This window comes from Rhineura floridana, chromosome 3, assembly GCF_030035675.1.
Source record: "Rhineura floridana isolate rRhiFlo1 chromosome 3, rRhiFlo1.hap2, whole genome shotgun sequence".
Lineage (NCBI taxonomy): Eukaryota > Metazoa > Chordata > Lepidosauria > Squamata > Rhineuridae > Rhineura > Rhineura floridana.
In genome coordinates, this window is record NC_084482.1 from 218,332,645 (window position 1) to 218,360,050 (window position 27,406).

The 27,406-nt window shown below is 43.5% G+C and overlaps 1 protein-coding gene across 2 annotated transcripts; it reads right to left on the minus strand.

The window, feature by feature from the left end:
- On the minus strand, positions 1–26,259 carry LOC133381654 (zinc finger protein 883-like). Of its 2 annotated transcripts, none has more exons than XM_061621000.1 (5): positions 26,165–26,259; positions 24,637–24,772; positions 22,997–23,083; positions 20,876–20,953; positions 1–3,773 (listed from the first exon to the last, which is right to left on the minus strand). In XM_061621000.1, the coding sequence occupies exons 2-5, from the start codon at positions 24,668–24,670 to the stop codon at positions 1,945–1,947; spliced, it is 2,028 nt and encodes a 675-aa protein (XP_061476984.1). In that variant the 5' UTR covers positions 24,671–24,772; positions 26,165–26,259; the 3' UTR covers positions 1–1,944. The 2 variants fall into 2 exon arrangements, with proteins under 2 accessions (XP_061476984.1, XP_061476985.1); XM_061621001.1 differs by having other exon boundaries at positions 22,997–23,620.
- Between the last annotated feature and the right edge of the window lie 1,147 nt (positions 26,260–27,406).

Genomic DNA, 27,406 nt, shown 5'->3' on the forward strand with positions numbered 1-27,406 from the left:
AATAAATATTATATAACACTTTAAGACAATTAAATAAAAATAAGTTTAAGATAAATAGAGAGATCTCAAAACTATGCATTTCTAATTGACTTTCCTATAGCTCGAGCATGAGTTTCAGCTGTATAGTGATATTCATCTCAAAAAATTAGGATGACATCAGTTTATCCAATTTAAGATTTATTGTATTGCACTATTTAAATTAAAAAGACTTTTTAGAGTATTGCACCTTAAATTTTGAGCAGCCACGGTAAACTTTGCTACTTGTGAAGTGATTTTTGGAGATGTATCACCTAGGAGGTATTCCAGCCAGAAATATTCATGTTCATGTGAGAGAGGGGCCAGTAAGGGAATAATTAGCTGTTGCGATTTAAGAATGTACCTATAGCCCACAGATATTTCTAGTTCGAATTTTAGGATAATGGTAGTCAACCATGCGGTAATAAATGATGCCATTGAGGGAGAATGTTCCTCCGCTCCTTCTTTAATTCCTCTAAAACGAACATTTGAGCGACATGCGAGGTTTTGTAATTCCTCAAGCTTATTTTTGATAATTTGATTTTCCCGCTTTAGAATTGAAAAGTCCTCTGCATTTGTTAGGCCCAAACCTAAAGCCTCCGATGCTGAGGCTGCTATGTTATCAAGTCGCTCACCAAATGCCTCAATTTTATCTTGTAAAGGCTTCAGGGCAACATTCCAGCTATCTTCCATATCTGTTTTAAAGAATTTTAATTGAGCCATCAAGTCTTCTCTTGATAGTGGGGCATTAGCTCCTATCTCTTGAGGTGTCATCTTAGCTGTCCTTGATTGGCCTGGAGCCATATTGTCTAACGCAGGCTTCTTAGCTGCACTTGGGCCGTCTGTGTCTAGTGGCTTAAAATAGCCCGTTAAATCTCCTTCTTTATTTCTAGGAGGGGTCGGAATCATTCCCAGAGGGGTTTCAGAGTTTTCAGTGAGTCTTTAGTGCTATTTTGGGGTTGTTTTAATCCAGGGGGAAGCAGAGCAGGGAGATTAGGCAGCCATTGCACAGCTCCACAAGTCACGCCCCCGCAACTCCTGTTTTGTTCTTTTATTTTCCAGAAGGGAGATAGAGTGATCTTTATCTGGGATACTCTGACTGACTTCCTTCCTTGTAAACTAATATGCTCAGGGAAGCTGATCTGCTCCTCCTGCTTCAGCCCTTTCCTCCCTTCCCTTCTCCACTGTATGAGAGAGAGATGTGAGGCGTCCTTCCCTGGCTCTCCCTGTCAGGTTCCTACCTGCTCGTGGTTACTGCCTGTCTCTAGGCACCACCAGGGACTCCACCAGTCCAGACCGCACTCTCTTATGGTTTACCTATCCGCTCTAGCACAGATCTCAACAGATCCCCCTGCTAGGCAACCACCAGTAACGTCCCAATATTAGTATTCCCAGAGACTCTGAATACTGGTATTGTTATTCTCTTTACCGCTGCCACCATTTGTTACAGTTCCCCTTCAGCCCTGGTCATTACCTTACCCTCCCTTCTGGTCTGTGAAACCCCAGCCAAGGATCAGGCCTTTGGTAAACCAAATTAAGTATTTATTACAGATAACAAAGCTAACAAGATTAACAAGATTTCTTCTTAAGGCACATAAGCATATGGTTTTACTCAATACTAATCCGAACTCCACCTCCCTCCTTCTCCACTCTCTCCTGGCAAACAACTCTCTCAAACCCCACCAAGCAATCCACTCAGTTCTCTTCTCCCCCCCGATTCCACTCTCACTCTTCCTTTTATACATTCAGCCATTTTAAACACTCAGCCAATCATCTCGCATTCTACTGCCCATTCACTCCCCCTCCTCTTTCACTCCACTTACCATGTATCTTCTAAAACAACAACACACCATATATACATTAATATAGGAACATCACAGGAGACATCTTTGTCTCTGTTCTCTCTCTCCTGAGCCAAGAGTGCAACTCCTAAGATTTGTCCCCTGTGTGAGTTCTTTGATGTGAAGTAAGGTGGCCACTCTGACTGAAGCTCTTTCCACACTCGAAATATTTATAAGGTTTGTCTCCTGTGTGAGTTTTGTGATGCGAAGTAAGCTGGACACTCTGAAAGAAGCTCTTTCCACACTCCAAGCATTGATAATGTTTGTCCCCGGTGTGAGTTCTTTGATGCAAAGAAAAGTGGCCACTCTGACTGAAGCTCTTTCCACACTCGAAGCATTTATAAGGTTTGTCCCCTGTGTGAGTTCCTTGATGTCGTCTAAAGGCGCTATTCCACCTGAAACTTTTTCCACAGGTGAAGCATTTAAAAGCTTTGTCCCCTGTATGAGTTTTTTGATGTGAAGTAAGGTGGCCACTCTGACTGAAGCTCTTTCCACACTCCAAGCATTGATAAGGTTTGTCCCCTGTGTGAGTTCTTTGATGCAAAGTAAGGGTGCTACCGTGACTGAAGCTCTTTCCACACTCCAAACATTGATAAGGTTTCTCCCCTCTGTGAGTTCTCTGATGTGAAGTAAGGTGGCTACTCTGACTGAAGCTCTTTCCACACTCCAAACATTGATAAGGTTTGTCCCCTGTGTGAGTTCTTTGATGCGAAGAAAGGTTGCTACTCTGACTGAATCTCTTTCCACACTCCAAGCATTGATAAGGTTTGTCCCCTGTGTGACTGCTTTCATGCACCATAAGGGCGCTATTCCGTCTGAAGTTTTTTCCACACACCAAGCATTTATAAGGTTTCTCCCCTGTGTGAGTTTTGTGATGCGAAGTAAGGGTGCTACTTTCACTGAAGCTATTTCCACACTCAAAGCATTTATAAGGTTTGTCTCCTGTGTGAGTTCTTTGATGTGAAGTAAGGGTGCTACTGCGACTGAAGCTCTTTCCACACTCCAAACATTTATAAGGTTTGTCTCCTGTGTGAGTTCTTTGATGTGAAGTAAGGGTGCTACTGTCACTGAAGCTCTTTCCACATTCCAAGCATTGATAAGGTTTGTCTCCTGTGTGAGTTCTTTGATGCGAAGTAAGGTGGCTACTCTGACTGAAGCTTTTCCCACACTCCAAGCATGTATAAGGTTTGTCCCCTGTGTGAGTTCTTTGATGCGAAGTAAGGGTGCTACTAAAGCTGAAGCTCTTTCCACACTTCAAGCACTGATAAGGTTTGTCCCCTGTGTGACTTCTCTGATGTGAAGTAAGGGTGCTGCTCAAGCTGAAGCTCTTTCCACACTCCAAGCATTGATAAGGTTTGTCCCCTGTGTGAGTTCTTTGATGCGAAGTAAGGTGGCTACTCTGACTAAAGCTCTTTCCACACTCGAAACATTTATAAGGTTTGTCCCCTGTGTGAATTCTTTGATGCAAAGTAAGGGTGCTACTGTTAATGAAGCTCTTTCCACACTCGAAGCATTTATAAGGTTTGTCTCCTGTGTGAGTTCTTTGATGCATCGTAAGGGCGCTATTCCATCTGAAGCTTTTTCCACACACAGAACATTTATAAGGTTTGTCTCCTGTGTGAGTTCTTTGATGTGAAGTAAGCTGGCCACTCTGACAGAAGCTCTTTCCACACTCCAAGCATTGATAAGGTTTGTCCCCTATGTGAGTTCTTTGATGCACCGTAAGGGTGCTATGCCACCTGAAGCTCTTTCCACATTTGAAGCATTCATAAGGTTTGTCTCCTGTGTGAGTTTCTCTCTCCTCTTGTCTCTTTGCTCCATCTTGACTCCTCAGTTTCTGCTCCTGCACCTGCTCCTCAGCTTTTTCCAGTGATACTTCAGATGGTTCTCCCTCAGCCTTGACCCCTGAGATGTTTCCTGATGGAATGAAAAGGAAAGCTGATAAAATGCTGTGGAGAAATCCTCTGAATATATTATGATTTGTACTTTGAAAACATATTTCTGTGAGTTCTGTTGGTATCAGAGTTTAACTGTCAAAGCTCGAGGCCTTTACTTAGTTTAGCAGTAGGTGCTTGGTAAGAGGTTGTGAAAAGAAATGCAGAGAGAGATAATTGTAACAAAAATCTGCTCTCTTGTTCCTCCATTTAAGGTGGACAGCCCAGTATTTATGCACAGCTGGAATTTACAAACCTAGGATGGATCCTGTCTGACATGAAAGTGGCCCTTTCCACTGCCCAGTGTGCAGCTTGCATCCCCTCCCTCCCTCCCAAAATGTTAGCCCCCTATTACCTGCAACATGAGATAGTGCTGGAAGATGAGACCCCCCAGGTCAGAAGGCACTCACCGAGCTACTGGGGAAAAACAAAGGACAAGTACGAGTAGCGCTGTGACTAATGATGCAGCTGGGTCAAAACCGAAAGGAAGCCCAGAGGCTGATGCGCACAGATGCGAAAGGAGAGTCTGGAGTTGTGCGACACACACAATAGGAACATAGAATGTGAGAAGCATGATCCAGGGAAACTTAGAAATCGTTAAGCAAGAAATAGAATGCATCAATATTACAATAGTTGGCGTGAGTGAATTAAAATGGATGGGAATGGGCCATTTTCAGGCAACTACAAAATATTTTATGCAGGAAATGAGAAATTAAGAAGAAACAGGGTTGCTCTAATAGTGAGAAGTGATGTAGCAAAAGCAATTAGGAGCTATAATGCCAAGTCTGAGTGAGTGATATCAATGAGATTTAATGGGAAACCTATCAGCATAACCATCATCTAAGTCTATGCTCCAACGGCAAACACAGAAGAAAAGGAAACTGAGAGATTTTATGCAGAAGTACATAAAGAAATTTATGGGAAATTTAGATCAAGAGTAGGGATGTTGAATAATCAACAGGGGAACACACTGACTGACCAAGATAAGATAAAAGAAAGATGGAAGCAATACACTGAAAAACTCTATAAAAGAGATGCCAGGATAGCAGATTTATTCACAGAGGATCCGTATAATGAAGAACCAGCAATTTCAGAATGTGAGGTGAAAGCTGCTCTTAAAATACTTGGAAGAAACAAAGACCAGGAATGTCAAGAATACGAACCTTTGGTCAAGCTGAAATGGGTTAACCAGAGGGAATTCTGGGAGCCTTTGGTTCCCTAGGACACCCTATTGGGAGAGATCTACGGCTCAGAGTCAGACAGACAATTTGCAACCTTGCAAGAAGAGGCAACTGAACCTTAGCTGTTATCCCTTTTCGGCTTCCTGAGATCAAAAGTCAGGAAGAGGGGGTGTTGTAGATCAGGACCCCGGGGTGATGCTGTCTAGCCCCCTTATCATCAAAGGCTTCAAAGGAGTAGATCACAGCAGGGGCAGAATATGGCTATTTGCCTCCCCCCCCCCCCGTGGACTGATAAACTCCATAAAAATGAAGGATGCTCATTCAGTCTTTGTTCCCTATGTTCCTGAAGCTTTACAGAAAAGAAAAGCCATTTGGGAACCAGGGTATTCTACTGTAAGTAATAGGATCTTAGCTTAGCAAGTAGGACTACACCTGAATGTTAAGAAGACTAAAGTAATGACAACAGAAGATTTATGTAACTTTAAAGTTGACAATGACGACATTGAACTTGTCAATTATTATCAATACCTTTGTACACTCATTAACCAAACTGGAGACAAGTCAAATAATCAGAAGAAGCCTTGGACTGGGGAGGGTAGCTATGAGAATAGATTCCAAATGCAAAGATGCATCACTGAACACCAAAGTCAAGACCTTTCAGACCATGGTATTCCTGATCGCTATGTATGGATGTGAAAGTTGGACAGTGAAAAGAAAAATCAACTCATTTGAAATGTAGTGCTGGAGGAGAGCTTTGCGGGTACCATGGACTGCGAAAAAGATAAATAATTGGGTGTTAGAACAAATTAAACCAGAATTATCACTGGAAGCTAAAATGCTGAAACTGAGGTTATCACACTTTTTGTGTGAGGGAGGGAAGTTCTCCCAGGACACCCTCCACCACCCCAGAAGCCAATTCCCCACTCAAGCAAACTGACTCTGGCAAAATATCCTTCTCTTCCAAGGCTGTGCCCGCTGACAACAATCCTGCAGGGTAGTAAACTGCCACCAGCCTTTATACTGGTTAACCACCCTGAGCCAAGGGGAAAGTCTGAGCCCAGAAAACCTGCCAAGGATTACAGACAGCAAGAGACAAACAGGAACTCCTTGCTCTGAAGACTTTAAACAAGATACCCAATTCACACAGTAGTTGTGGTCAGTAGCCAAAGTACTGGTTCAGAGCCAACCCTCTCCTGAATGAATGCACACAGGTAAATAGAAATAACTTTCTTAAAGAATAAAAGAGGTACACAGTTACAGCAGCAAAATAGTTGCTTAATATCAACACTCAAAAGGGGCAAGGTAAAACAAAGTTGTCTCCAGAATCATATGGATCCACAGTTGTCTCCAGAATCGTACTCAAAGAGTGCTTATCAACGGTTCCTTCTCAAACTGGGTAGAAGTAACAAGTGGGATACCACAGGGCTCGGTCCTGGGCCCAGTGCTCTTCAACATTTTTCACTTGGAAAAGGCTGGAGGCTGTGGAAGAGGGAGGACGCTAAGCCTAGAGCTCTGTGGACAACTTAACAAGAAACCTTAATTTTTAAGTTGAAACCTTGCTATCATAACTACCAAGAACTTTATAACAAACATATCTCGACCAAGGCGAATGCCGAACTCAAAGACTTAAAGAATGGCTCCTTTATTTATCAGTTTCTTATGATACAACTCCAAACCTAAAAAACCCTGAGTACGGCTGGAGACGCCGAGCCATTGCTGAGAAATCATCTGTAACTGTAAGTAACTTCAAGGACGGGAAGGCAGTGTTAGTATATTAGAATCTTATCAGACTGCCTAAAAGAACTCTAAGAAAAATAATATCCTCCCCCAGAAGAATCTCAAGTTAATTAGGAAGAGGAATGGTTCTTACCAGAAACGCATATAACAAACTAGGGTTTTCCCAAGTTCCCAAACTGGCATCGTTCTCCGTGGGGAATCCTCACTCCAAACATAAACAAACAGAGATTACCCAATATTACGGAGGAAAGGGGGGAAAAGGGGGGAAAGAGAGGGGGAGAAGTGAAGAAACATTAACAGGGGTTAAAAACTCCACTCCCTGGTTGGGGCCAGACAGAAACTCCCTTGATGTCTCTTTAAGTAACACAGAAGTGCTGACTCAAAAATGGGAGGAATCACCCTGTCTAAATCTAGCTGAGGAAATAAAGCTAGCAGAGCAGCATTCTGAGTCCCATGTTTCCGAATTACCCACACAAAAGAATTTGCAGCTGAGCTATCTATCCCTAGCTCCATGCCCTCCTTAGAATCTTCTCATGGAAGCATAACACCGGAGCCGATATCTCCCAGAAGCATTGAAATTATAACATCATCAATGCCTTCCCCATTAAGAAGGAACTATTTGGACTATGACGATCCTAGTTCCTATGACATTGAAGAGTTTATGGATGTTAAGGATGCTATCCATTTAGAGGAGGGAAAAGTAGATGAAAATGACTCATATAATTTACGTGAAAGTAATACTACCCAGGTGATTCATGGCAAACCGGGTGACAATGGAGTAAACGCAGAATGGATTTCAACAGTAATACAGTATTTTGCTCAAATAGCCTCATATGTTGCTGAATCTAACTCCTTAATAACAACATTAATTGAGCTCACTGCAAAAATAGACTCACAAACTAAATTGAATAAAGGAAACTTAACACAAAAAACACAAGCATCTCAAACTACAGGAAACTGCCCAGATTTCGTCACAAAAAACAAGACAAACATGAAAGCACAAATATCGCAACAACGCAAAAAAACCAAAAATATAAAGAATCCTAAATTTACCAGGAAGTCATATATGAACTTTGGGAATTTATATAAGATCCTAGATCCCCCGTGCTGTGTCACAAAAACAAAAACAAAGAAAAAGAAAAGGAGAGCCAAAAAAAAAAAGGAGCATAAGAACTTACAACCATTTGAGCCCCCACAGAAGGATGACACTATCATATCAGTGCAACATATATCCCAAGAGACGTCAACACCTCAAAGGACAGAAAAGCCAACGTATATTGTGACTAACCAGCCCCAACCGAAAGACAGAAGTGACAATGAGGCAAGAGTTTCGCATTCAAAAAGACACCACTGGGAACTGACTTTGAATCAAAGAAAACTGGTATTTCTAAACTTTCCCAAACCTAGGGGCTGGCTTACTCAAAAGGATCGAAGACATCATTTATGGGAAATACTGGAGAGAATAGTCCCTGGACTTATTAGCAAAAGTTCCAATAATAGAGGTGCAATATATCTTTTATGATTACATCATGGCTAGAGCAATGGTTACATTCCAGGATAGTAGAACCACGAATTTGATATATTAAAAATAAAGCTAAACTGGCAGCTCAGCAACTAGGGGTAACAAGATTCTTTGAAAACTGTGCCCCGCCACAAAGCCTCTTGAATTATCATCCATTACACCGAAAGCAACACATACATCAAAAACCAATAAAGGCGACCAAAAGTCGATTGAAGGAAAACAACAACTCTGCTATAGTCCCAAATGAGCAACAACTAAAGACAAAAAGTACCAATGAAGAATTGACAAATATCCACAATAATGCTCCTCGACCTATACCCTAACTTTAATTCAGAACAACAATTGGAGAATATTGGCAGATTAAAAAATCTACTTCAGACCTTGGAAAGTGCAAGGAAAACACCCAATTTACCGGATTTGCACAAAACATCAAATATGCCTAATTCTTGGGACAACATAGAACTCCCACATGAGTCCTCTACAATTCAGTCGCTCTCCACCAGGCCTTTAAATACACTTTTAACAAGCATTGCTTCTACTTCTCCTATTGCTCTCGCAGATGACAATGTGAATCTCAAACGCCATATATCTAGGGAAAGTGAAAGCAGAGAAGCGCCTTATCAATGCTGCACAAATATGTTCTACCCAGCACATTGACTGCAAACAAACTCAAATAGGGACAGTCTAAATATATTATCATGGAACATTGCCGGATGGAACACTAAATCTAACAGTCAGGAGACAAAACAATTCTTGAATGCCTATGACGTAATATCCCTTCAAGAAACTTGGTCCTTAAATGAACCAACTCTTGATGGCTACTTAGCTTTTCACCTTCAAGCAACACCTAGTGTAAGGAGAGGTCGCCCAAAAGGTGGAGTTTGCACATTCATCTCAACCTCACTAAAGGCCAAAATCACATCCTTTGAGAAATCACAAGACTTGGCTATTGCCCTTACTCTGAACTTCACCCAATTTACAATAATAATTGTCAACGTATACCTACCCCTGGCGCGAAGCAACAAAATAACCATCAAAAATATCTCCTTACTTGAGGCTTTTATTACAAAGCTGATGTATGAAAACCCTGATAAAAAATTGATTTTACTTGGCGATTTCAATGCTAGGATCGGTGTATCAGATACAGCACTATATCAAAAATATCATCAACTACCTCTTCTACCAGTGGAGATTGCAAACATACCTCCTCGATATTCTAAAGATAGCGGCATAAATTACACGGGTCTATTGCTAATGAAGATGTGCTCTAAGGCGAACCTCATTTTATTAAATGGTAGAACTCCAGGTGATAACAATGGTGAGCTTACATACCACTCAACCAACGGGTCATCTCTCATTGATTTAGTTTTTATTCCAAGTGAACTCTTTTTTTTAACAAATAAATTTTATATTAAAAATCGGCCAGAAAGTGACCACCTGCCACTTACTATCTATTAGAACCTTCCTCTGACACTGATTTGATTTCTACATTTCAACAACTTATGTTAGGCTTACAAGTGATCATTGCAAAAAACACACACTCAGGCACCATTCCTCATCGCATTAAATCTAAGACATGGTTTGATAATGAATGTGTTGAGACCAAAAGACATATGAAGGATACTTATCATAGAGCCATTACCATGGGTTCATCAGATGATCTACAAAAATACTGTGAAGCAAAGAAAAAATATAAGTTGCTAATAAAAAACAAAAAACAGCATGAAAGGAATCTCACCTGGCAAAAACTACTCAATGCTGCAAAATTAAAAAACTCAAATACCTTTTGGCGCTTGGTAACATACCACTGGCCAAAAACACAATTTCAAAATGCTGCAAACGTCCCAGCCCATGTATGGGAAAAATATTTTGCGAATCTTTTTTTTGATCAAAATGACCTAACTGTAGATCTATATCCTTTAAAAGAGAGTTTCCAAGACTGGCCTCCAGTTAATAAACAGGAAATTATATATTTAATTTCCAAATTGAAACCCAACAAAGCTCCGGGACCGGATAATATCCCCCCAGAAGTCTTTAAAGCCAATGCCAACTGGTGGGCTCCTGTTCTTGCCTCACTCTTCACATACATTGACTCATCTCTAGAAATTCCAAAAAATTGGGGAATGGCTACAATTGTCCCTATTTATAAAAAAGGTCCCGCTAACGATCCTATGAATTATAGACCAATCAGCCTAATAAATATAATCAATAAACTTTACGCAGCCCATCTTCATATAAAATTAACTGATTGGCTTGATCAAAATAACATACTAGCGATCGAGCAAGCAGGCTTCCGACCAAATAGATTGATATTCGATCATATATTAGTCCTTCACCATCTAATTGACAAATATGCGGGCAGAAAAGGAGGAACTTTTTACACGGCTTTTATAGATTTAAAAGCTGCGTTTGATTCTATATCTCGCCCCTGTCTCTGGTCGAAGCTTAATAACCTAGGTATGGATAGGCGTCTTATAGCCTTAATACAAGGTCTATACAATAACGCCTCGTTACAAATAAGATGCAACACAAAAGGCCATTTGTCCAACCCAGTCTTAACAACAAGAGGAGTCAAACAAGGATGCATACTCGCCCCTATACTATTCAACATTTATATCAACGACTTAGTGCAAAATTTAGCTCCAGTTTCCGCTCACCCTCCTATTTTAGATAAGAAACCGAGAAATATTTTACTATATGCTGATGATATAGCCTTGTTATCTAGAACTCCTATTGACTTGAAACGCCTTTTAGCTAAACTTGCAACTTTTTGTTCCATGGAATTACTGACAATAAACGATCAGAAAAACAAAGTAATAGTTTTCTCCCGTAATAAAACCAAACATCATTGGCAATTACATGGACATAAAATTGAGCAAGTTAAGTCACTAAAATATCTGGGATATGTATTTCAAGCCTCAGGTAGTCACTACCTACACAATAAATTGATGATTCTCAACGCACGGAGAACAACGAAAATGCTATTATCATTCTATCATTCCAAAGGAGGGCAAGCTTTTCTTCCAGTTATTAAAATCTTTAATGCCAAAATAATCCCGCAGCTAACTTTTGGCTCTCAAGCAAATAAGAATTTAAAATTTGCCGAGTTTGAAGCAGTTCAAACCATTTTTCTAAGAGCCATTATGGCAATTCCAACATCCATATCAAATAATATTCTTAGATTGGAAGCGGGAGTCCAATCAATTGAAACTAAGATTTGGCTCTTAAGAATCAATACCTGGCTAAAACTTACTTACAATCCTATTGGCCTGGCCCCGGACATCTTAAACAACAATTTTCATTCAGATTGGGCTGAATTAGTGACAGATAAACTCTGAGATAGGCCTTTCTCCTCAATTTATCACTACAATAGGACCTGAAGCAGCTTTAGCGAACATACGCCAACGCCTGAAAGACATAGACCACCAACAGCAGCTATCGACAATCAAAAATCAAAGGCACAACTCTAAATCCTTTATTCCGATGATATATCTATTGAATTTAGGAATTCCGAAACAGCATAAAGCCTTTGCACAAATTTGATTGGACGTTCTTCCTTCTGCTGTTATGGAAGGCAAATTTACAAAAACACCCTATAAAGATTGTGTGTGTCTATGTGGTGGAGAGGAAATCAAGAATAATGCACATGTACTGCTGTATTGTCCTCTCTACAAGTTGCCAAGGCAACAACTAATTATTCCTCTATTGACTCCCTTTCCGCATAAACCCGAACATTTTTGGATGGAATATCTTCTAGGTGATACATCTGCGAAAACAATCACACAAGTAGCAAAATTCAGTGTGGCTGCTCAACATATAAGGAGTAACATTTTAAAAAGTTATCTTATCTGAAATGTAACTTAAAAATTAAAATTGTATAATTGATGCCATCTTAGTCTACGAAATGAATGGTACTATGTACTAAAATATGTGCCCAAGTTGCAATGATCCGTTCAAAAATTTTAACTTTGAATTTTTATATCTATTTTAAAGTTTAACTTAGTAACCACGTTAAAAATATTATTTTTTATTAATCTACAATGTATTAAATGATTTGTTTTATTATGTTTTATCCTGACATCATGGTCGAATAAATGATGATGATGATGAACATTTTTCACTTGCATGAGGAGGTACAGAACATGCTTATCAAATTTGCAGATGATACAAACTTGGGGGGTATAGCTAACACTGTGGAAGACAGAAACAAAATTCCAAGGGACCTTGATAGGCTGGAGCATTGGGCTGAAAACAACAGAATGAAATTCAACAGGGATAAATGCAATGTTCTACACTTAGGAAAAAGAAACCAAATGCACAGTTCTAAGATGGGGGATACTTGGCTCAGCAATACGATGTGTGAGCATGATCTTGGAATTATCATTGATCACAAGCTGAATATGAGCCAACAGTGTGATGTGGCTGTAAAAAAGCCAAATGCTGTATTAGGCTGCATTAACAGAAGTATAGTTTCCAAATCGCATGAAGTATTAGTTCCCCTCTATTCAGCAATGGTTAGGCCTCATCTTGAGTATTGCATCCAGTTCTGGTCTCCACACTTCAAGAAGGATGCAGACAAACTGGAACAGGTTAGAGGGGGGCAAAAAGGATGATCAGGGGACTGGAAACAAAGTCCTATGAGGAGACACTGAAAGAACTAGGCATGTTTAGCCTTGAGAAGAGAAGACTGAGGGGAGATATGATAGCACTCTTCAAGTACATGAAAGGTTGTCACATAGAGGAGGGCCAGGATCTCTTCTCAATCGTCCCAGAGTGCAGGATACGGAATAATAGGCTCAAGTTTCAGGACGCCAGATTTCGACTGGACATCAGGAAAAATTTCCTAACTCTTAGAGCCAGATGACAATGGAATCAATTACCTAGAGAGGTAGTAGCCTCTCCAACACTGGAGGCATTCAAGAGGCAGCTGGACAGCCATATGTCGGAAATGCTTGGATTTGGATTCATGCGTTGCACAGGGGGTTGGACTTGATGGCCTTTCGCCCCTTCCAACTCTACTATTCTATGATTCTATGAGTTCAGTCACAACAGAAAAACAAGGATGCTATCTAGCCTAGCCTATACTTACACACTGGTAGACAGTTGCACAGCTCCCCTCTCTTCAGAGAGAGGAACAGTCAGGAGAGTTGATGCAACATGGAACCTCAGCAGGCAACATCAAGTAGGCATGATGCGACCCAGGAGAGAAACGAAAGCTAAGGTTTGAGCCCCATACTTAGGGCAGACTCCCCAGCAACAGGTCGGATCCAATTAACCAATCAGAAAATTAATTCATGGATTAAGGGTCCATCAATCACCGGCCAAATGGAACATCTTCCATAAAGCTTCCCAGACTTTATGACCTTGCCCGGCTTCTACTGACAAGGTGGTGTTAGGGTGGGCCTCTGATTACCCACAGCTGGGAAATAAAACTGCCAACTCACAGCTCTAATACAGAAATTAAATGTAAACCTGTTAAGATCCCACATTAACAAATGAAACCCACAATTTTTTGCTGCACAGCCATCTTGAATTCAGGTTTTCATGACACTTTGGACACATAATGGGAAGACATGACTCACTCTGAAAGACAAGAGGAAGGCCAAACAAGAGATGGATTGATGCCATAAAGGAAGCCACAGACCTGAAGTTACAAGAGCTGAACAGGGTGGTTCATGACAGATGCTCTTGGAGGTCGCTGATTCATGGGGTCGCCATAAATTGAGAGAAGGTGAGAGAACCCAGCAGAACCTACACCTTGCTGCTGTGGCCTCCTGCACAACCCCACCTGCAGGCTTCCTCGGGTGTCAGTTGCTATTCCCTGCAAGGCCTGGGTGCCAGCTGAAGCCCGTTGGGGCTCACAAGGGAGAAGACAACTGCTTGGGGGTGGGGAAGAGAGCTCCCCTTCGTAAGAGCCACCTCTAGTCAGGCTTCTTTTAACCTGTGCTGGGGTAGGAGTAGTCGGAGGCCTGCCATTGAGGTAATATTGGGCAGGGTATCAAAGGTGCTGTGGACTTTGAAGAAGCACAAATACAGGGTGAATGGGAGTAGTCAGGGGCCTGTCATTATTGGGCAGGGGACGTAATAGTGGTGGGAGGTAGACTGGACGTTCCAGGGGAAGGGATATAAGACACCTTTGTGCTTGCATCCCTTCCGGTCCCCCTTCCAACCCCTGAGACACTGGTAGCTATGCTGGGAACTCCCTGGATCTTACTATCCTGCTGATGAATGCATGGTCAGCCTTTTAGGTTGAGACTTATCCCAGTCTGCGTCTGTGTTAGAATTGCTTAATATGTTTTTTAATAATAACCCATTTTTAATGTGTTTTTTTAAAAATGTTTTTAACACTGTTTTATTTTAATATATTTTAATATTGTTTTTATGATGTTTTAAAGAGTTTTTGGCACTTTGTTTGCTGACCAGGGCTCCTGCTTGGAGGAGGGGTGGGATACAAATTAAATAATAAATAAATAAATAAATAAACCACTTTAATTCAGGACTTAATCCTGGATGAATGCACTGACCTTGCTTGTATTACCCAAACCTGGCTAAATGACCAAGGCGGAATAGGTCTCTTCCAGCTCTGTCCACCAGGTTTTGTGGCACTCCAGCAGCCTAAATCCAGGGAACGAGGAGGTGGCATCGCAAATGTCTGCAGGAAATCTATCTCCCCTGTCAGGTACCCTGTCCCTAACACCTCCAGCTGTGAGTGTGTGTGTGCCTGGTATTGGGTCAGGGAGACAGAGTTGGAGTACCATCCACCCCATTACCCAACAGTCTCCCTTCCTGAGCTGGTGGAGCTGGTCTCGGCATTGGTGTTGCAGTTCCCCAGGTTGATGGTCCTGGGTGATTCAACATACATGCCAAGGTTTGACTCACAGGTCCAGCTCAGGACTTCATGGCTGCCATGACAAGCATGGGGCTGTCTCTAATATCATCTGGACCAACGCATACGGCAGGACACACACTTGGTCTTGTTCAGGACAGGAAGAAGGTGATCCGAGGGTGGAGGGGTTCTTAGTGACTCCATTGTCATGGAGAGATCACCACCTGACAAGGTTTAGAATTTGTCCCCCGGTAACCTTGGCAGGGGTGAAGGGCCGATTAAGATGCCCCCCCCCCGGAGGCTCAGGGATCTAGATGGTTTCTTGAATGCTCTGGGGGATATTCCCAGCATGGCTGGTGATACTGCTGAAGCCCTGGTCAATCTCTGGAATATGGAGGTGACCGGGCACTATTGGTCCAAAGTGCCCTCTCCCACCAGGGAAGGCCCATAATACACCTTGGTTTACTCAAACCTTGGGCCTGATGAAATGGCAGGGACGACGGCTACAGCAATGACGGAGAAGAATTCAGTCCGCTTCCGATCGAACACAGACTAGAGCTCATTTTTGAGCCTATCATGTGGCGGTGATGGCAGCGAAGAAAGGGCACTTCTCTGCCACCATTGCGTCTGCTCAGTGTCGTCCGGCGATGCTTTTCTGGGTGGTCCAGGGTCTGTTGGGCTCTGGCTATACATTAGACTATGAGCCCTCAGTCGCTCGCTGTGACAAGAGCCCTATTCCAAAAGATTAGGGAAATGAAAGGGAAATTTAAACCAAGAGTAGGGATGTTGAATAATCAACAGGGGAACATACTGACTGACCGAGATGAAATAAAAGGAATATGGAAGCAATACACTGAAGAACTCTATATAACAGATGCCAGGATGACAGAATCATTCATGTAGGGACCATTTGATGAAGAACCAGGCATTTTAGAATGTGAGGTGAAAGCTGCTCTTAAAATACTTGGCAGAAAGAAATCACCAGAAATAGATGACATACCAATACAGTTGCTACAAGGTACTGAGACTGAATCTGTCAAAATTTTGACAAAAATCTGTCAAGAAATATGGGAAACTAAACAATGGCCCACAGACTGGAAGCGTTCAATATACATCCCAATTCCAAAGAAAGTGGATCCCAGTGAATGCACTAATTTTCAAACTATTGCCTTAATATGTCATGCAAGTAAAGTAAAGGCTCTTACTATATATGGAGCCAGAAGTACCAGATGTCCAAGCTGGTTTTAGAAAGGCAAGAGGTACCACAGATCATATCGGAAACATAAGTTGGATAATGGAATGGAGCAAGGAATTTCAGAAGGAAATCACCCTGTGTTTTATAGATTATAGCAAAGCCTTTGACTGTGTAGATTATGAAAAACTATGGAATGCTTTAAAAGAAATGGGGGTGCCGCAGCATCTGATTGTCCTGATGCACAAACTATACTCTGCACACGAGACTGTTGTAAGGATAGAATATGGAAAAACTTAATGGTTCGCAATCGGAAAGGGTGTGAGACAGGGGTGTATTTTATAGCTCTATCTATCTGTCTGTCTATCTGTCTGTCTATCTGTCTGTCTATCTGTCTGTCTATCTGTCTGTCTATCTACTTAATATTGGATCTATATCCCGCCCTTCCTCCCACCAGGAGCCATGGCTGCAAGGAAAAATGCTAAAAACACTTTAATACATCATAAAAACAGACCTTAAAATACATTAAAACGAAACAAAGTTAAAAACATTTTTTTAAAAAGCTTTAAAACATCTCTTAGAAAGGGTTAAAAAGATTGTTAAAAATATATTAAAAAACATTTCTAACACAGACACAGGCTGGGATAGGTCTCAACATAAAAGGCTTGTTGAAAGAGGAAAGTCTTGAAAAGGCTCTGAAAAGATAACAGAAATGGCACCTGCCTAATATGTAAGGGGAGGGAATTCCACAGGGTAGGTGCTGCCATACTAAAGGTCCATTTCCTATATTGTACAGAACGAACCTCCTGATAAGATGGTATCCGCAGGAGGCCCTCACCTGCAGAGCGCAGTGATCGGCTGGGTATCTAAGGGATAAGACGGTCTTTCAGGTATCCTGGTCCTGAGCTGTGTAGGGCTTTGTACACCAAAACTAGAACTTTGAACTTGGCCCGGCAGCAAATGGGCAGCCAGTGCAATTCTTTCAGTAGCAGAGTGACAAGTTGGCAATACCCTGCTCCAGTGAGCAGTCTCACTGCCGCATTTTGCACCAGCTGCAGCTTCCGGACCAACCTCAAGGGCAGCCCCACATAGAGCACGTTACAGTAATCCAGCCTGGAAGTTAACAGTTCTAGGACAACAGTGGTCAGGCTATCCCGGTCCAGAAACGGCCGCAGCTGTCTTACCAGCCGAAGCTGGTAAAAGGCACTCCTAGTCACTGAGGTCACCTGGGCTGCTAGCGACAAAGATGGATCCAGGAGCATCCCCAGACTATGGACCCACTCTTTCATAGGGAGTACAATCCCATCCAAACCAGGCAACTGATCAATTATCCAAACTCTGGAACCACCAACCACAGTGCCTCCATCTTGCTAGGATTCAGACAGTTTTTTGGCCCTCATCCAGCCCACCCCGAAGTCCAGGCAGTGGTCCAGGGCTTGCACAGTCTCTCCTGATTCAGATGTTACAGAGAAATAGAGCTGGGTATCATCAGCATACTGCTGACACGTTGCCCCAAAGCTCCTGATGACCACTCCCAAGGGCTTCATACAGATGTTAAACAGCATGGGGGACAAGATGGTACCCTGCGGCACCCCACAGCACAACTGCCAAGGGGCCAAAAGACAATCACCCAATGCTGTTCTGAAAGTGAACCTGGAGATAGGATTAGTGCCTCCAATACCCATCTCATCAAGTTGGCCCAGAAGGATATCATGGTCAATGGTATCAAAAACCGTTGAGAGATCAAGTAAGAGTAACAGGGTCACACTCCCCCTGTCCTTCTCCTGATAAAGGCCATCCATCGGGACGACTAAGGGCGATTCAGTCCCATAACCAAGCCTGAACCCAGACTGGGATGTGTCAGGATAATCCGTTTCATCCAAGAGTACTTGCAATTGCTGCACCACAACCCTCTCAACCACCTACCCTAAAACGGGGGTATTTGCAACCAGTCGGTAGCTGCCACAAACCAGTGGGTACAGGGTGGGCTTTCTCAGGAGTGGTCAGATCACCGCTTCTTTCAAGGTGGCTGGGACCACTCCCTCCCACAATGATGCATTGACAACACCCTGGATCCACTTGGTCAGACCCCCTTGGCAAGCTTTAATAAGCCAAGGAGGTCAAGGGTCGAGAGGACACATTGCTGGCCGCATCATCACAAGCACCTTGTCTAAGTCATCAGGCCGCATCAACTGAAACCGTTCCCAAGAAGTTGCAACAGACATTGCACTGGACACCTCATTGGGGACTACAGTAGATGTGGATGGGGCATCAAGACTGCTATGGAGGCGAGGAACTCTACCCTCAGAGTGAGTAAGTGGATGTGCCATAAAGGTGCATGGTGTGGAAAAACTGGATAATCCCCTCTGATTTAGTAGGGAACTTACACCAGGCGTGTAGGAAGAGGAAGTAGCTCCCACCAATTTGAACCAATTTCAGGAGAAACATCACTTGCTAAACAGTTTGTCTGCCAAGATTCCCTAACAAAAGGAGGGCAGGGCCATGTTTCTGCTTTCCTGAATTAAACAGTGACCTTAATTCTAACAGAACAGGAAATTGGGAGGGCTGGCAGAATGGCATTGAAAGAATACCCTCACGACGAAACTATCATCATCATCAAAAACAGATTTTCCCACAATGCTGAAGCTGGTTATCATAAATGCATGATGATGTCATAAAATCATAAAAAATTAGTAACTGGGTGTCCTCTATGAGATACTAGTGCATGCTACCTGGCCGAAAGTGTCTGCTAGGCACAGAATACGGATCAGGGCATCCATGCAAAAAAAAAAAAAAATCAACAAAAAGAGGCAGAAAAAAATTAGTAACTGCGGTACCCACCCCAAACTCTGCTCTGGGCCAGGACAAATCATACACCCCAGGAAAAGGGAGGATGTATTCTATGAGATGCCAGTCTTTCCCAGCTAAAATTATGAAGAGTAAATAAGGGGAAATATGTAATTTGCGGTGAACACCCAAAATCTGCTGTGGGCTATGAAAAGTCATTCACTTCAGCGAAGTGGATATTGTCCTCTGGGAGATGCCACTGCATCCTGCCTCAAATGGTTTTTCTTGTGGACCCCCAGTTACTTATTTTTTATACACACTGGTATGTTAGAGAAGACACCCTCCCCTTTCCTGGGAGGTATGATTTGTGCTGGCCCAGAGGAGATTTTGGGTGGGCACTCCCACTTACTTATTGTTTTCCTTCATGTTTTTGTCTATCTTGGTTTTGCGTAGATGCACTCATCCGTGCTCCGCAGCCGGCAGAGCCTCTGGGGCAGTTGGGATGCATTGGTATCTCCTAGAGGACACTCTCCCCTTTCCTGTGGTATATGATTCATCCTGGCCCAGAGCAGATTTTCGAGTGGGCACCACCAGCTACTTATTTCTCTCTGCCTCTTTCTGTCCATTTTGGTTTTGCATAGATGTCATTATTCATGCCCTGCGCCCAGCAGAAGCTCTGGGCCAGGTGGGACACACTGGCATCTTGTAGAGGACACCCTCCCCTTTCCTGGGGTGTATGATTTGTCCTGGCCCAGAGCAGATTTTGGGGAGGGCACCCCCAGTTATTTATTTTTTATGATTTTATGGCATCATTATGCATTTATGATAATATCAGAAGCCTGATGATTTTGATTGCATAAACGTATTGTTATTCCTGACGGGGGAGTCCCCCGATCACAGTGATATATCAGACAGGGTACCCCAACATATATTTTGGGGTTCAGAGACATGTTAACTTTGGCTTGAAGTTGCTGTAGCTGTCAATTTTCTTCTTTTTTAGTGTTTTGAACTTTCAAGCAAATAAGACACTGGGAATCAAATCCAGCGATGTGATGTGCCCGAGGGATGCTTCGATCCAGCCCCAACACAGCCAGTCCAGCTCAGGGTACAGGCAGATGGGATGGGGCAGAGCTGCATCCTCTGATCTGGAGGGTCTGCGGGGAGGGGGTGCTTAAGGGGGGTCCTCGCTCTCTCCAACCTCACCTCCCCCCAATTGCATACCTTTGTTTTGAGGCTCCCCCTGTGCAACCCTGCTCTCTAACATCGCTGCGCATGAAGAGGGGCTCCGTGCTTCCATCCTGTATTTCTTGCAGAGAGGCGGCGCAGGAAAGGGAAGTCCTTCTTTTGCGCACTTTCCTTCGGCTCTGTTTGTTAACCCTTAAAGAGCAAAGTGGCTGAAGCTCCTTGGCTGCTTCACAGGGAGAGCGAGGGGAGGCGGGAAGCCCCTTTCTGGCCTGTGACCCTTCTCCATATTAAAAATAAAAATGCCATGCACATTTTTAAAAAAGGCTTTGAAGGAACAGCTTAGGGTAGCCTAAACTCTGTTTCCTTTACCAGTTAGCGGTTTTTGATACCATTGACGATGGCATCCTTCTGGGCAGACTTGGTGAGCTGGGAACTGAAGGCAAATGTTGGATGAAGAGGAGAAGGGAGGGAAAGCGGCCAGGAGAAATGGTACCCTGATGGGTCAGTCTGTTCCAGATGATATTACACAGGAACGGGGCGGGCAAGGGGGGAGAATCTTCAGCTCCTCAAACAGCCCCACAACACAGCTAAGCATGTGGGCTCCTGCTGGGAGGAAGGGCAGGATATAAATTAAATAATAAATAAATAAATCTACCTGCTGAGGTCTCCTCCTCTTCTTTGGGTTCCTGCATCACCGGATCTTCTTCTTCCCAACACGAAATGAGGTCTGGTTCTTTAAAAAAAAAAAAGGAAATCAGGCAAGATTAGTTATTTTTGACCACAAAGTATTCGGGCATTCCAAATCAAATCTGAACGCTCAAAACATTTTGAACAAGAGCAAAGGGGTGAAGTCCTGCCAACAGCACGCAACTCGGGCCACGTGCTTTGAGCACTGTGGAGCCAGTTCTGTGGAGTTCTCTTCCATTTGAAGTGAAACAAGCCCAGACATTGTTACACTTTCCAAGTTTGTTGAAAGCTTTTTGTCCCCCCCAAAGAATTCTTAATTACTGTTTTTATGATCCTTATTAGGTCTTATATTCTGTTTTATATATATATTATTTTTCTGGTGAAGTTTGGATTTTATTGGAAATGGTAAGCTGCTGTGTGGAAGAAGTTCATCAAAAAGAAAATGGAAATGGACTGCCTTCAAGTCGATCCTGGCTTATGGTGACCCTATGAATAGAGTTTTCACGTTAAGCGGCATTCAGAGGTGGTTCACCATTGCCTTCCTCGAAAAGTGAGGTATAATTTTTTTAATAAACCAATAAATATGATGTAGAATGTGTCTTCCCCCTTTAGGATGCACACCTTAATGTGGTGAGGGGGTTTGAGAGCGTTGAAGAAACATAGCAATGCCACAGGAGTCTAGACCAAGAGGCTAGACTCCTCGCAGGGGCACCCATGGTGGAATGGTCAAAGCTGAGACACCAGACTAAGATGCATCCAGACTCAGAGGAAGGCAATGGTAAACCACCTCTGAATACCTCTTATCATGAAAAATCTATGAACAGAATATCCAAAATGCAACATGAGATAGTGCTGGAAGATGAGACCCCCAGGTCAGAAGGCACTCACCGAGCTACTGGGGAAGAACAAAGGACAAGTACGAGTAGCGCTGTGACTAATGACGCAGCTGGGTCAAAGCCAAAAGGAAGCCCAGAGGCTGATGTGCAAAGATGCAAAAGGAAAGTCCAGAGTTGTACGACACACACAATAGGAACATGGAATCTGAGAAGCATGAACCAGGGAAAGTTAGAACTTGTCAAGCAAGAAATGGAGCGTGTCAACATTACAATACTTGGCGCGAGTGAATTAAAATGCATGGGAATGGAACATTTTCAATCAGGCAACCACATCATATTTTAATTCTGGGAGCGGGACAGGAAGAACCCCGTTTAGAATTGGGGTAAAAGGATCAGATCCCTTGCCACTGTGGATGTAAATTACCCCAATAAATGTCGCACCCAATCAGAAGTAAGCCCCACCGAGTCTAATGGGACATCCTCCCAGATAAGTGCGTTTAGGTTTGCAGATCAAACAATACCAGGTGTGGGGATCCTGTGGCCCTCCAGATGTTGCTGATTGGCCATCCTTGCAGGAGCTGATGGAATTTGCAGTTCACCAACATCTGGAGGGCCAAAGGTTCCCCTCTTTTTAGCAGGTCACCATATTATTTTATATTAAAGGGCTGGGGCCAAGGGGAAGGAGGGGTTCTGTCTGAGGAGGAAAGGGAGGAAATAAGGGCCTCATTGATACCCTGTCCCCAAGACCACCACCCCAAAAAAAAGCCTGGAGCCAGCCTGGCCCACAGGCACCAACTAGACACACATGGGAGGCCCACAAGCCAGAGAGAAAGGGAAGAGCACATCTCCTGCTGCTGTTCCCAATTCCAGAGGTGGCCCATAAACATCAGGACTGGTGGCCCTTGAGAGCCTTCTCTTCCATGCATTTATTTATTCATTTAGATTTATACCCCACCCTTTCTCCCAGTAGCAGCCCAGGGTGGCAAACAAAAATACTAAAAACACTCTCAAACACATCATTAAAAACAGGCTTTAAAATATATTAAAACAAAACCATCTTAAAAAGTAATTCCAACAGACACAGACGGGGCATGAAGCCATTTTTCTTAGCCCCTTTTAACACCATCCGAGATGTCCACCAGGAGAATTCACAGCCTGATGGGTGACTCTCCCCTGGATGATATTACTCAGGAATGGAAAAATGCTTCAGTTCCCAGACCAAAAGGGGCCCCACAGCACAGCTAAGCACCAACCTGCTGAGGTCTCATCCTCTTCCTCCTCTTTGGGAACCTGAATAAGAACATCCTCTCCGTCTTCCAAACAGGAATTGAGCTCCGATTCTTCCAAGGAAACATACAGGACTAGTTACTTTTGACCACAAGATATTCAGCCATTCCAAGTCAAGCCATTTGTAGCTAAGAGGAGGGATTGTTTGGAACATGTTAACTCCTGCACCCGCTGAAGAAGACAGAGCCATGTGGTCCCAGCAGGGTCAGCCTGGCACTTGGGAACATGCGCTCACTGGATATGACGCCCAACCTGAACTGCCAGTTGGGGAGGACACCGTGGAACTCAGCCAACCCATCTGTTTTCATTTGGACAACATCATCTCATCACAAAGAGAGTGAAAACCAGCCCTGAGAGCTTCACCCTCCTTCTCCTCCTCCTCCAAAAGGGAGCAGGGCTGCACTTCACATTTACAATTCTGGAGGAAACCTTTCTCCATGGAGATTAAGAGTGAAGCCACCGCAAGATATTCATGTAGCCAGAAATGCTCCCATAAGCTTTTCAGTGTCGTAGCTTGAGAATGTACTTGCAAATATCAATGCTGGCATCGGGAAGAGACAGAAAAGGGCCAGAGTATATGGTTTGGATCTCTGAAAGGGAAATGATAGTGTGTTGCATATAAATAAATGTTCCCTTCCTGAATACATTTGCTCTGAAAAATGTCCTATTGATTTTGATGGAGCCAACTTTGACGCAAGCATGTTTAGGACTGCAGTTTAATTTTAACTTCCAGTTTATGATTCAGTTATAATTTGCATATCGAAAGGGCTCCAGCAATGGGGGTGGTGGGTGGGGGAGTGAGAAATTTGTCAGAGATAGTGTTTCTCCCCCCACCCCCTACTCCCCATAATCCATCTATGGTACCAACCATGCAAATGCTGAATTAGACAAAATAGGCAAAAGCACATAAACTGAAGGTCTAAGTCATGGTATCATTCTGAAAAATGTATGTAGAAATGAACGATGGAAAATATGTTCTATGGCTGAGTACACAATAATGTCCAATTTCTAAAGCACATGCAATTTACCACACAGAGTGTGATGTGAACTGATAGCTCTGTAGACAAGATGTACATACACTCCCAATGACAACACAGCAATAAAAGGCAGAGGTGTGCTAATACAGAAATATAAAATGCAAAGATAAAATGCACAACATATCTCAAATAATTTGCCAAACGTGTTTCGACTTGAAGCAAGTCTTCTTCAGTGGCATCTATTTGGAAAGCTTCTCCGGAGAATCTTCCTCAACCGAAACGCACAACAATATGGGCATTCTTGCAGAAACTGCACTAGGGCTATCTTGAGAACTAGCAAGGACTTCAACTCCAATGCGTGGGGGCAGGATCCAGGCAGGTACCAGTCCTGCTCACAGACTGGTGCAAGCTGCCACCTCCGCCTCTTCCTAGGCCCCAAAGGCAAACACTGGATGAAAGAAGGAAGGGGGGAGAGAGGGGGGGGCTCTCCCAAACTCCAAGGGAGCAGCTCTTCCCACTGTACAGTTTGGACTACAGCTCCCAGAATCCCTAGTGAGACTTTCCACTCCACGCATCATTGGCGCAAATGGCCTTCAACATCTATCAGTTAAGAAAATGTGTCTCCTTACTGAAAGAGGCTCCAATCTCATAATTCTCCTCCATGGCTTCCCTGTGCAGAGCGCTTTGGCCCGGATCCAGCGGAGCCCACGCCTCCTCCGTGAAATGCACAGCTGCTGCCTCCTCCTCCTCAAAGGTCACCGGACCCTGGAAGAAGAAAATGCCCTCTGCTCAAGAGACAGCCTCTTCCACACAGACCATTGTGTCCAGCTTGAAAGGGGGGCAACAGTGTGTGCTTCAATCATTCACAGCATTCAAAACACTCCTCCCACCTGTCAAAAGTTGGATCCTGAGGCGAGGGTCCAGTAAGGATCCGGCCCGCAGAGCCAGAAAGGGTTCCCACGGCCAGTTTTGAAAATGGAGGGCTGTGAACGCCGAAAACAGAAAGGGCGTTTACCTTGAGCCATTCCCCAAATGAGCAAAACTTTAGGATCAAATCCAGAACTTTTCAACATGGCCATTTAGGTGAAGGACATCTGCCTTGCATGCAAAAAGTCCTGGGTTCAATTCTCAGCACCATCTCCAGGCAGAGCTAGGAAAGGCTCGCTGCCTGAAACCCAAAACAGCCACAGCCAGTCAGTGTACACAATACTGACTTCGGAGGACCAAGTCAGTATAAGGCACCTTCCTATGTTTCCACGAAGCTCACAAAAATACAGCCAATTTTCAATAATATCATCCCTGGCCACTCTTCCCAATTCCTCAAGTAAATGACTTCCTGATCATTAATTTATAATGAAATAAAACTGGCCTCTTCTCTAAAGTGAGCAGCTGGGGTGCAAAGCAGGAGGCTGACACCGCTCTTGCCTACCTTGCAGGGCTGCAGTTTGGACGACTCAGATGAAGTTATTTGCTGACCACACATGTTTATTCAGACCTTCCACCAAGGGCCCCAGAGTGGGAAATGTAGGTTGATCTCCCCCTCCCCAACCTTCAGCATCAGCAACGATGTTGTAAGGTCAGGAAGGCAAGGAGATGATTGTCCGAGAGAGAGAGAGAGAGAAAATCTACAATGGGGGGAGGTTTGAGGAGATCCCAAGAAGAGGCAAAGTGCATTTGCGGGAGAGGGTAAGCACTAAGCTGGGGGTTTGCCTGGATGGTCTTACACGGCCTTTCCAACTCTGATTCTGCAAATAGCGTGTTTCCTCCCAGGAACCACAGCAGTGCAGAAATGGGCTCACAGAAACACACTGTGGACAGTATGAACAATAAAACAGCCCCCGTTTGTACGTGGGGAAAATATTGCTTACTTATTCGCTTGCTTACTCTTTTTTTTTTGGTCTGCTTTCTTGTCCAAGGCGTTTGGGGAGGGGGACACCTGCTCCTGCTCCCTTTTGTCCTACACAGCAGCCCAGTGAGGTAGGCCGGCTTTCTTAGCCCCGACACTCGGGTGTCTCCTTTGCACCAGGGCGTCTCTTCCCACCCCCACGGCGACTCCCCCTCCCATGAATTCCCTGGGGGAGATGTGGGGGAAGGATCTCCCCCTTTTCCCACCCCAAAGGAAAACTCCTGACCCTCTCCCCACCCCTACTGCTGCACCTCTTTCTTTGTCTTGCGTCCTCGCCACGATTCAGCCTTCCTCCTCCTCCTCCTCGGAAATTAATCAGCCTCTTTGCTTCCTTGCTTCACTATTGTCTCCCTCCCTCCCATTTTCATTACAACTTCCTGCCTCTCTAGGAAACAGAGCTCAGTTCCTTTCACCGCTGGAGGACTGAATGCCAGATGCGCTCTAGGCAAACGTCTTGCAGGCTTTGCCCCTTGCACAAACCCAGGGCGCGGGCGGGGAGGTTACTACTACGCCGTGTCACCAAAGCGCTTTTTGCAAACAGCATTTCAATGGTTTCTCCCCTGCATGCATTCTTTGACGTGATCATAGCAGTGAGATGTGACTTAAGACTTTCCTCTTTCAACAAGCCTTTTGAGACCTATCCCAGTCTGCATCTGTGTCAGAATTGTTTAATTAATAGGTTACAATTATACAGTATTCCAATAGGTAAGGTCTCCTTAACAGGAATAAAGGTTCTTGGAGGCTTGACTTCTGTAACTCTGATTATATTTATTGACAGACTTGGCTTACAACAAAACTAAGCTCTGCTTCTACAAACTGAGGAAAAGAGAGGGGGAAAGGCGGGAAACCCTAGTTGCTTTCACTTCTCATACTATTCAATGGGAGTTACATAAAAAGAAACCCCTGCAGGCTTCTCTCTGTGTTACACCCAAACCATTCCCCTTAAAGGGACCACAGACAGTTTCCACATACAGTGAAGCTTCTGGATATAAAATAAAGACAACTAAATCCAAGTGCTTTGGAATTAATATATTTAAGAGGAAAATAGAAAAACAGCTAAGAGGTACTGGTTTACAATGGGAAAAGGAACCAATCAGATATTTAGGTATTTGGCTACATCCTAACATTCAAACAATTAAGGAGCGCAACTCTCAAAGACTGACTAGGCAGACAAGAGGATTTTTTAAAAATGGGAAACATTGCAACTGTTGTGTTTAGTAAACCCAGAGCTTGGAAGATTACTTTTAAAAAGGAATAAATTACAATTACTGTTACATGGCCCCAAAAGGGAATAAATTACCATTACAATTAACAATTATTCTGAAAGGAATTGATTACTTTATTGTTACTCAAAGGTAATCGCTACAATTACAGTGAAATTACTTAAAAAAAACCTCGAGTGCCTATAAGGTGCTGGCCTTGGCTGCTGCACACCCTAAGTAGCCTAAAACGACATTAAAACTAAACACACATGCACAGAGGTAGAAGGATAA

Coding starts and splice junctions, on each gene's coding strand:
- LOC133381654 (XM_061621000.1), bottom strand. CDS start 24,670: ATGGAGGAGAATTATGAGATTGGAGCCTCTTTCA. Junction 20,954..22,996: donor AGAGGATGAGACCTCAGCAG/GTTGGTGCTTAG, acceptor TTTTTTTTAAAG/AACCAGACCTCATTTCGTGT. Junction 3,774..20,875: donor AGAGGAGGAGACCTCAGCAG/GTAGATTTATTT, acceptor TCATTCCATCAG/GAAACATCTCAGGGGTCAAG.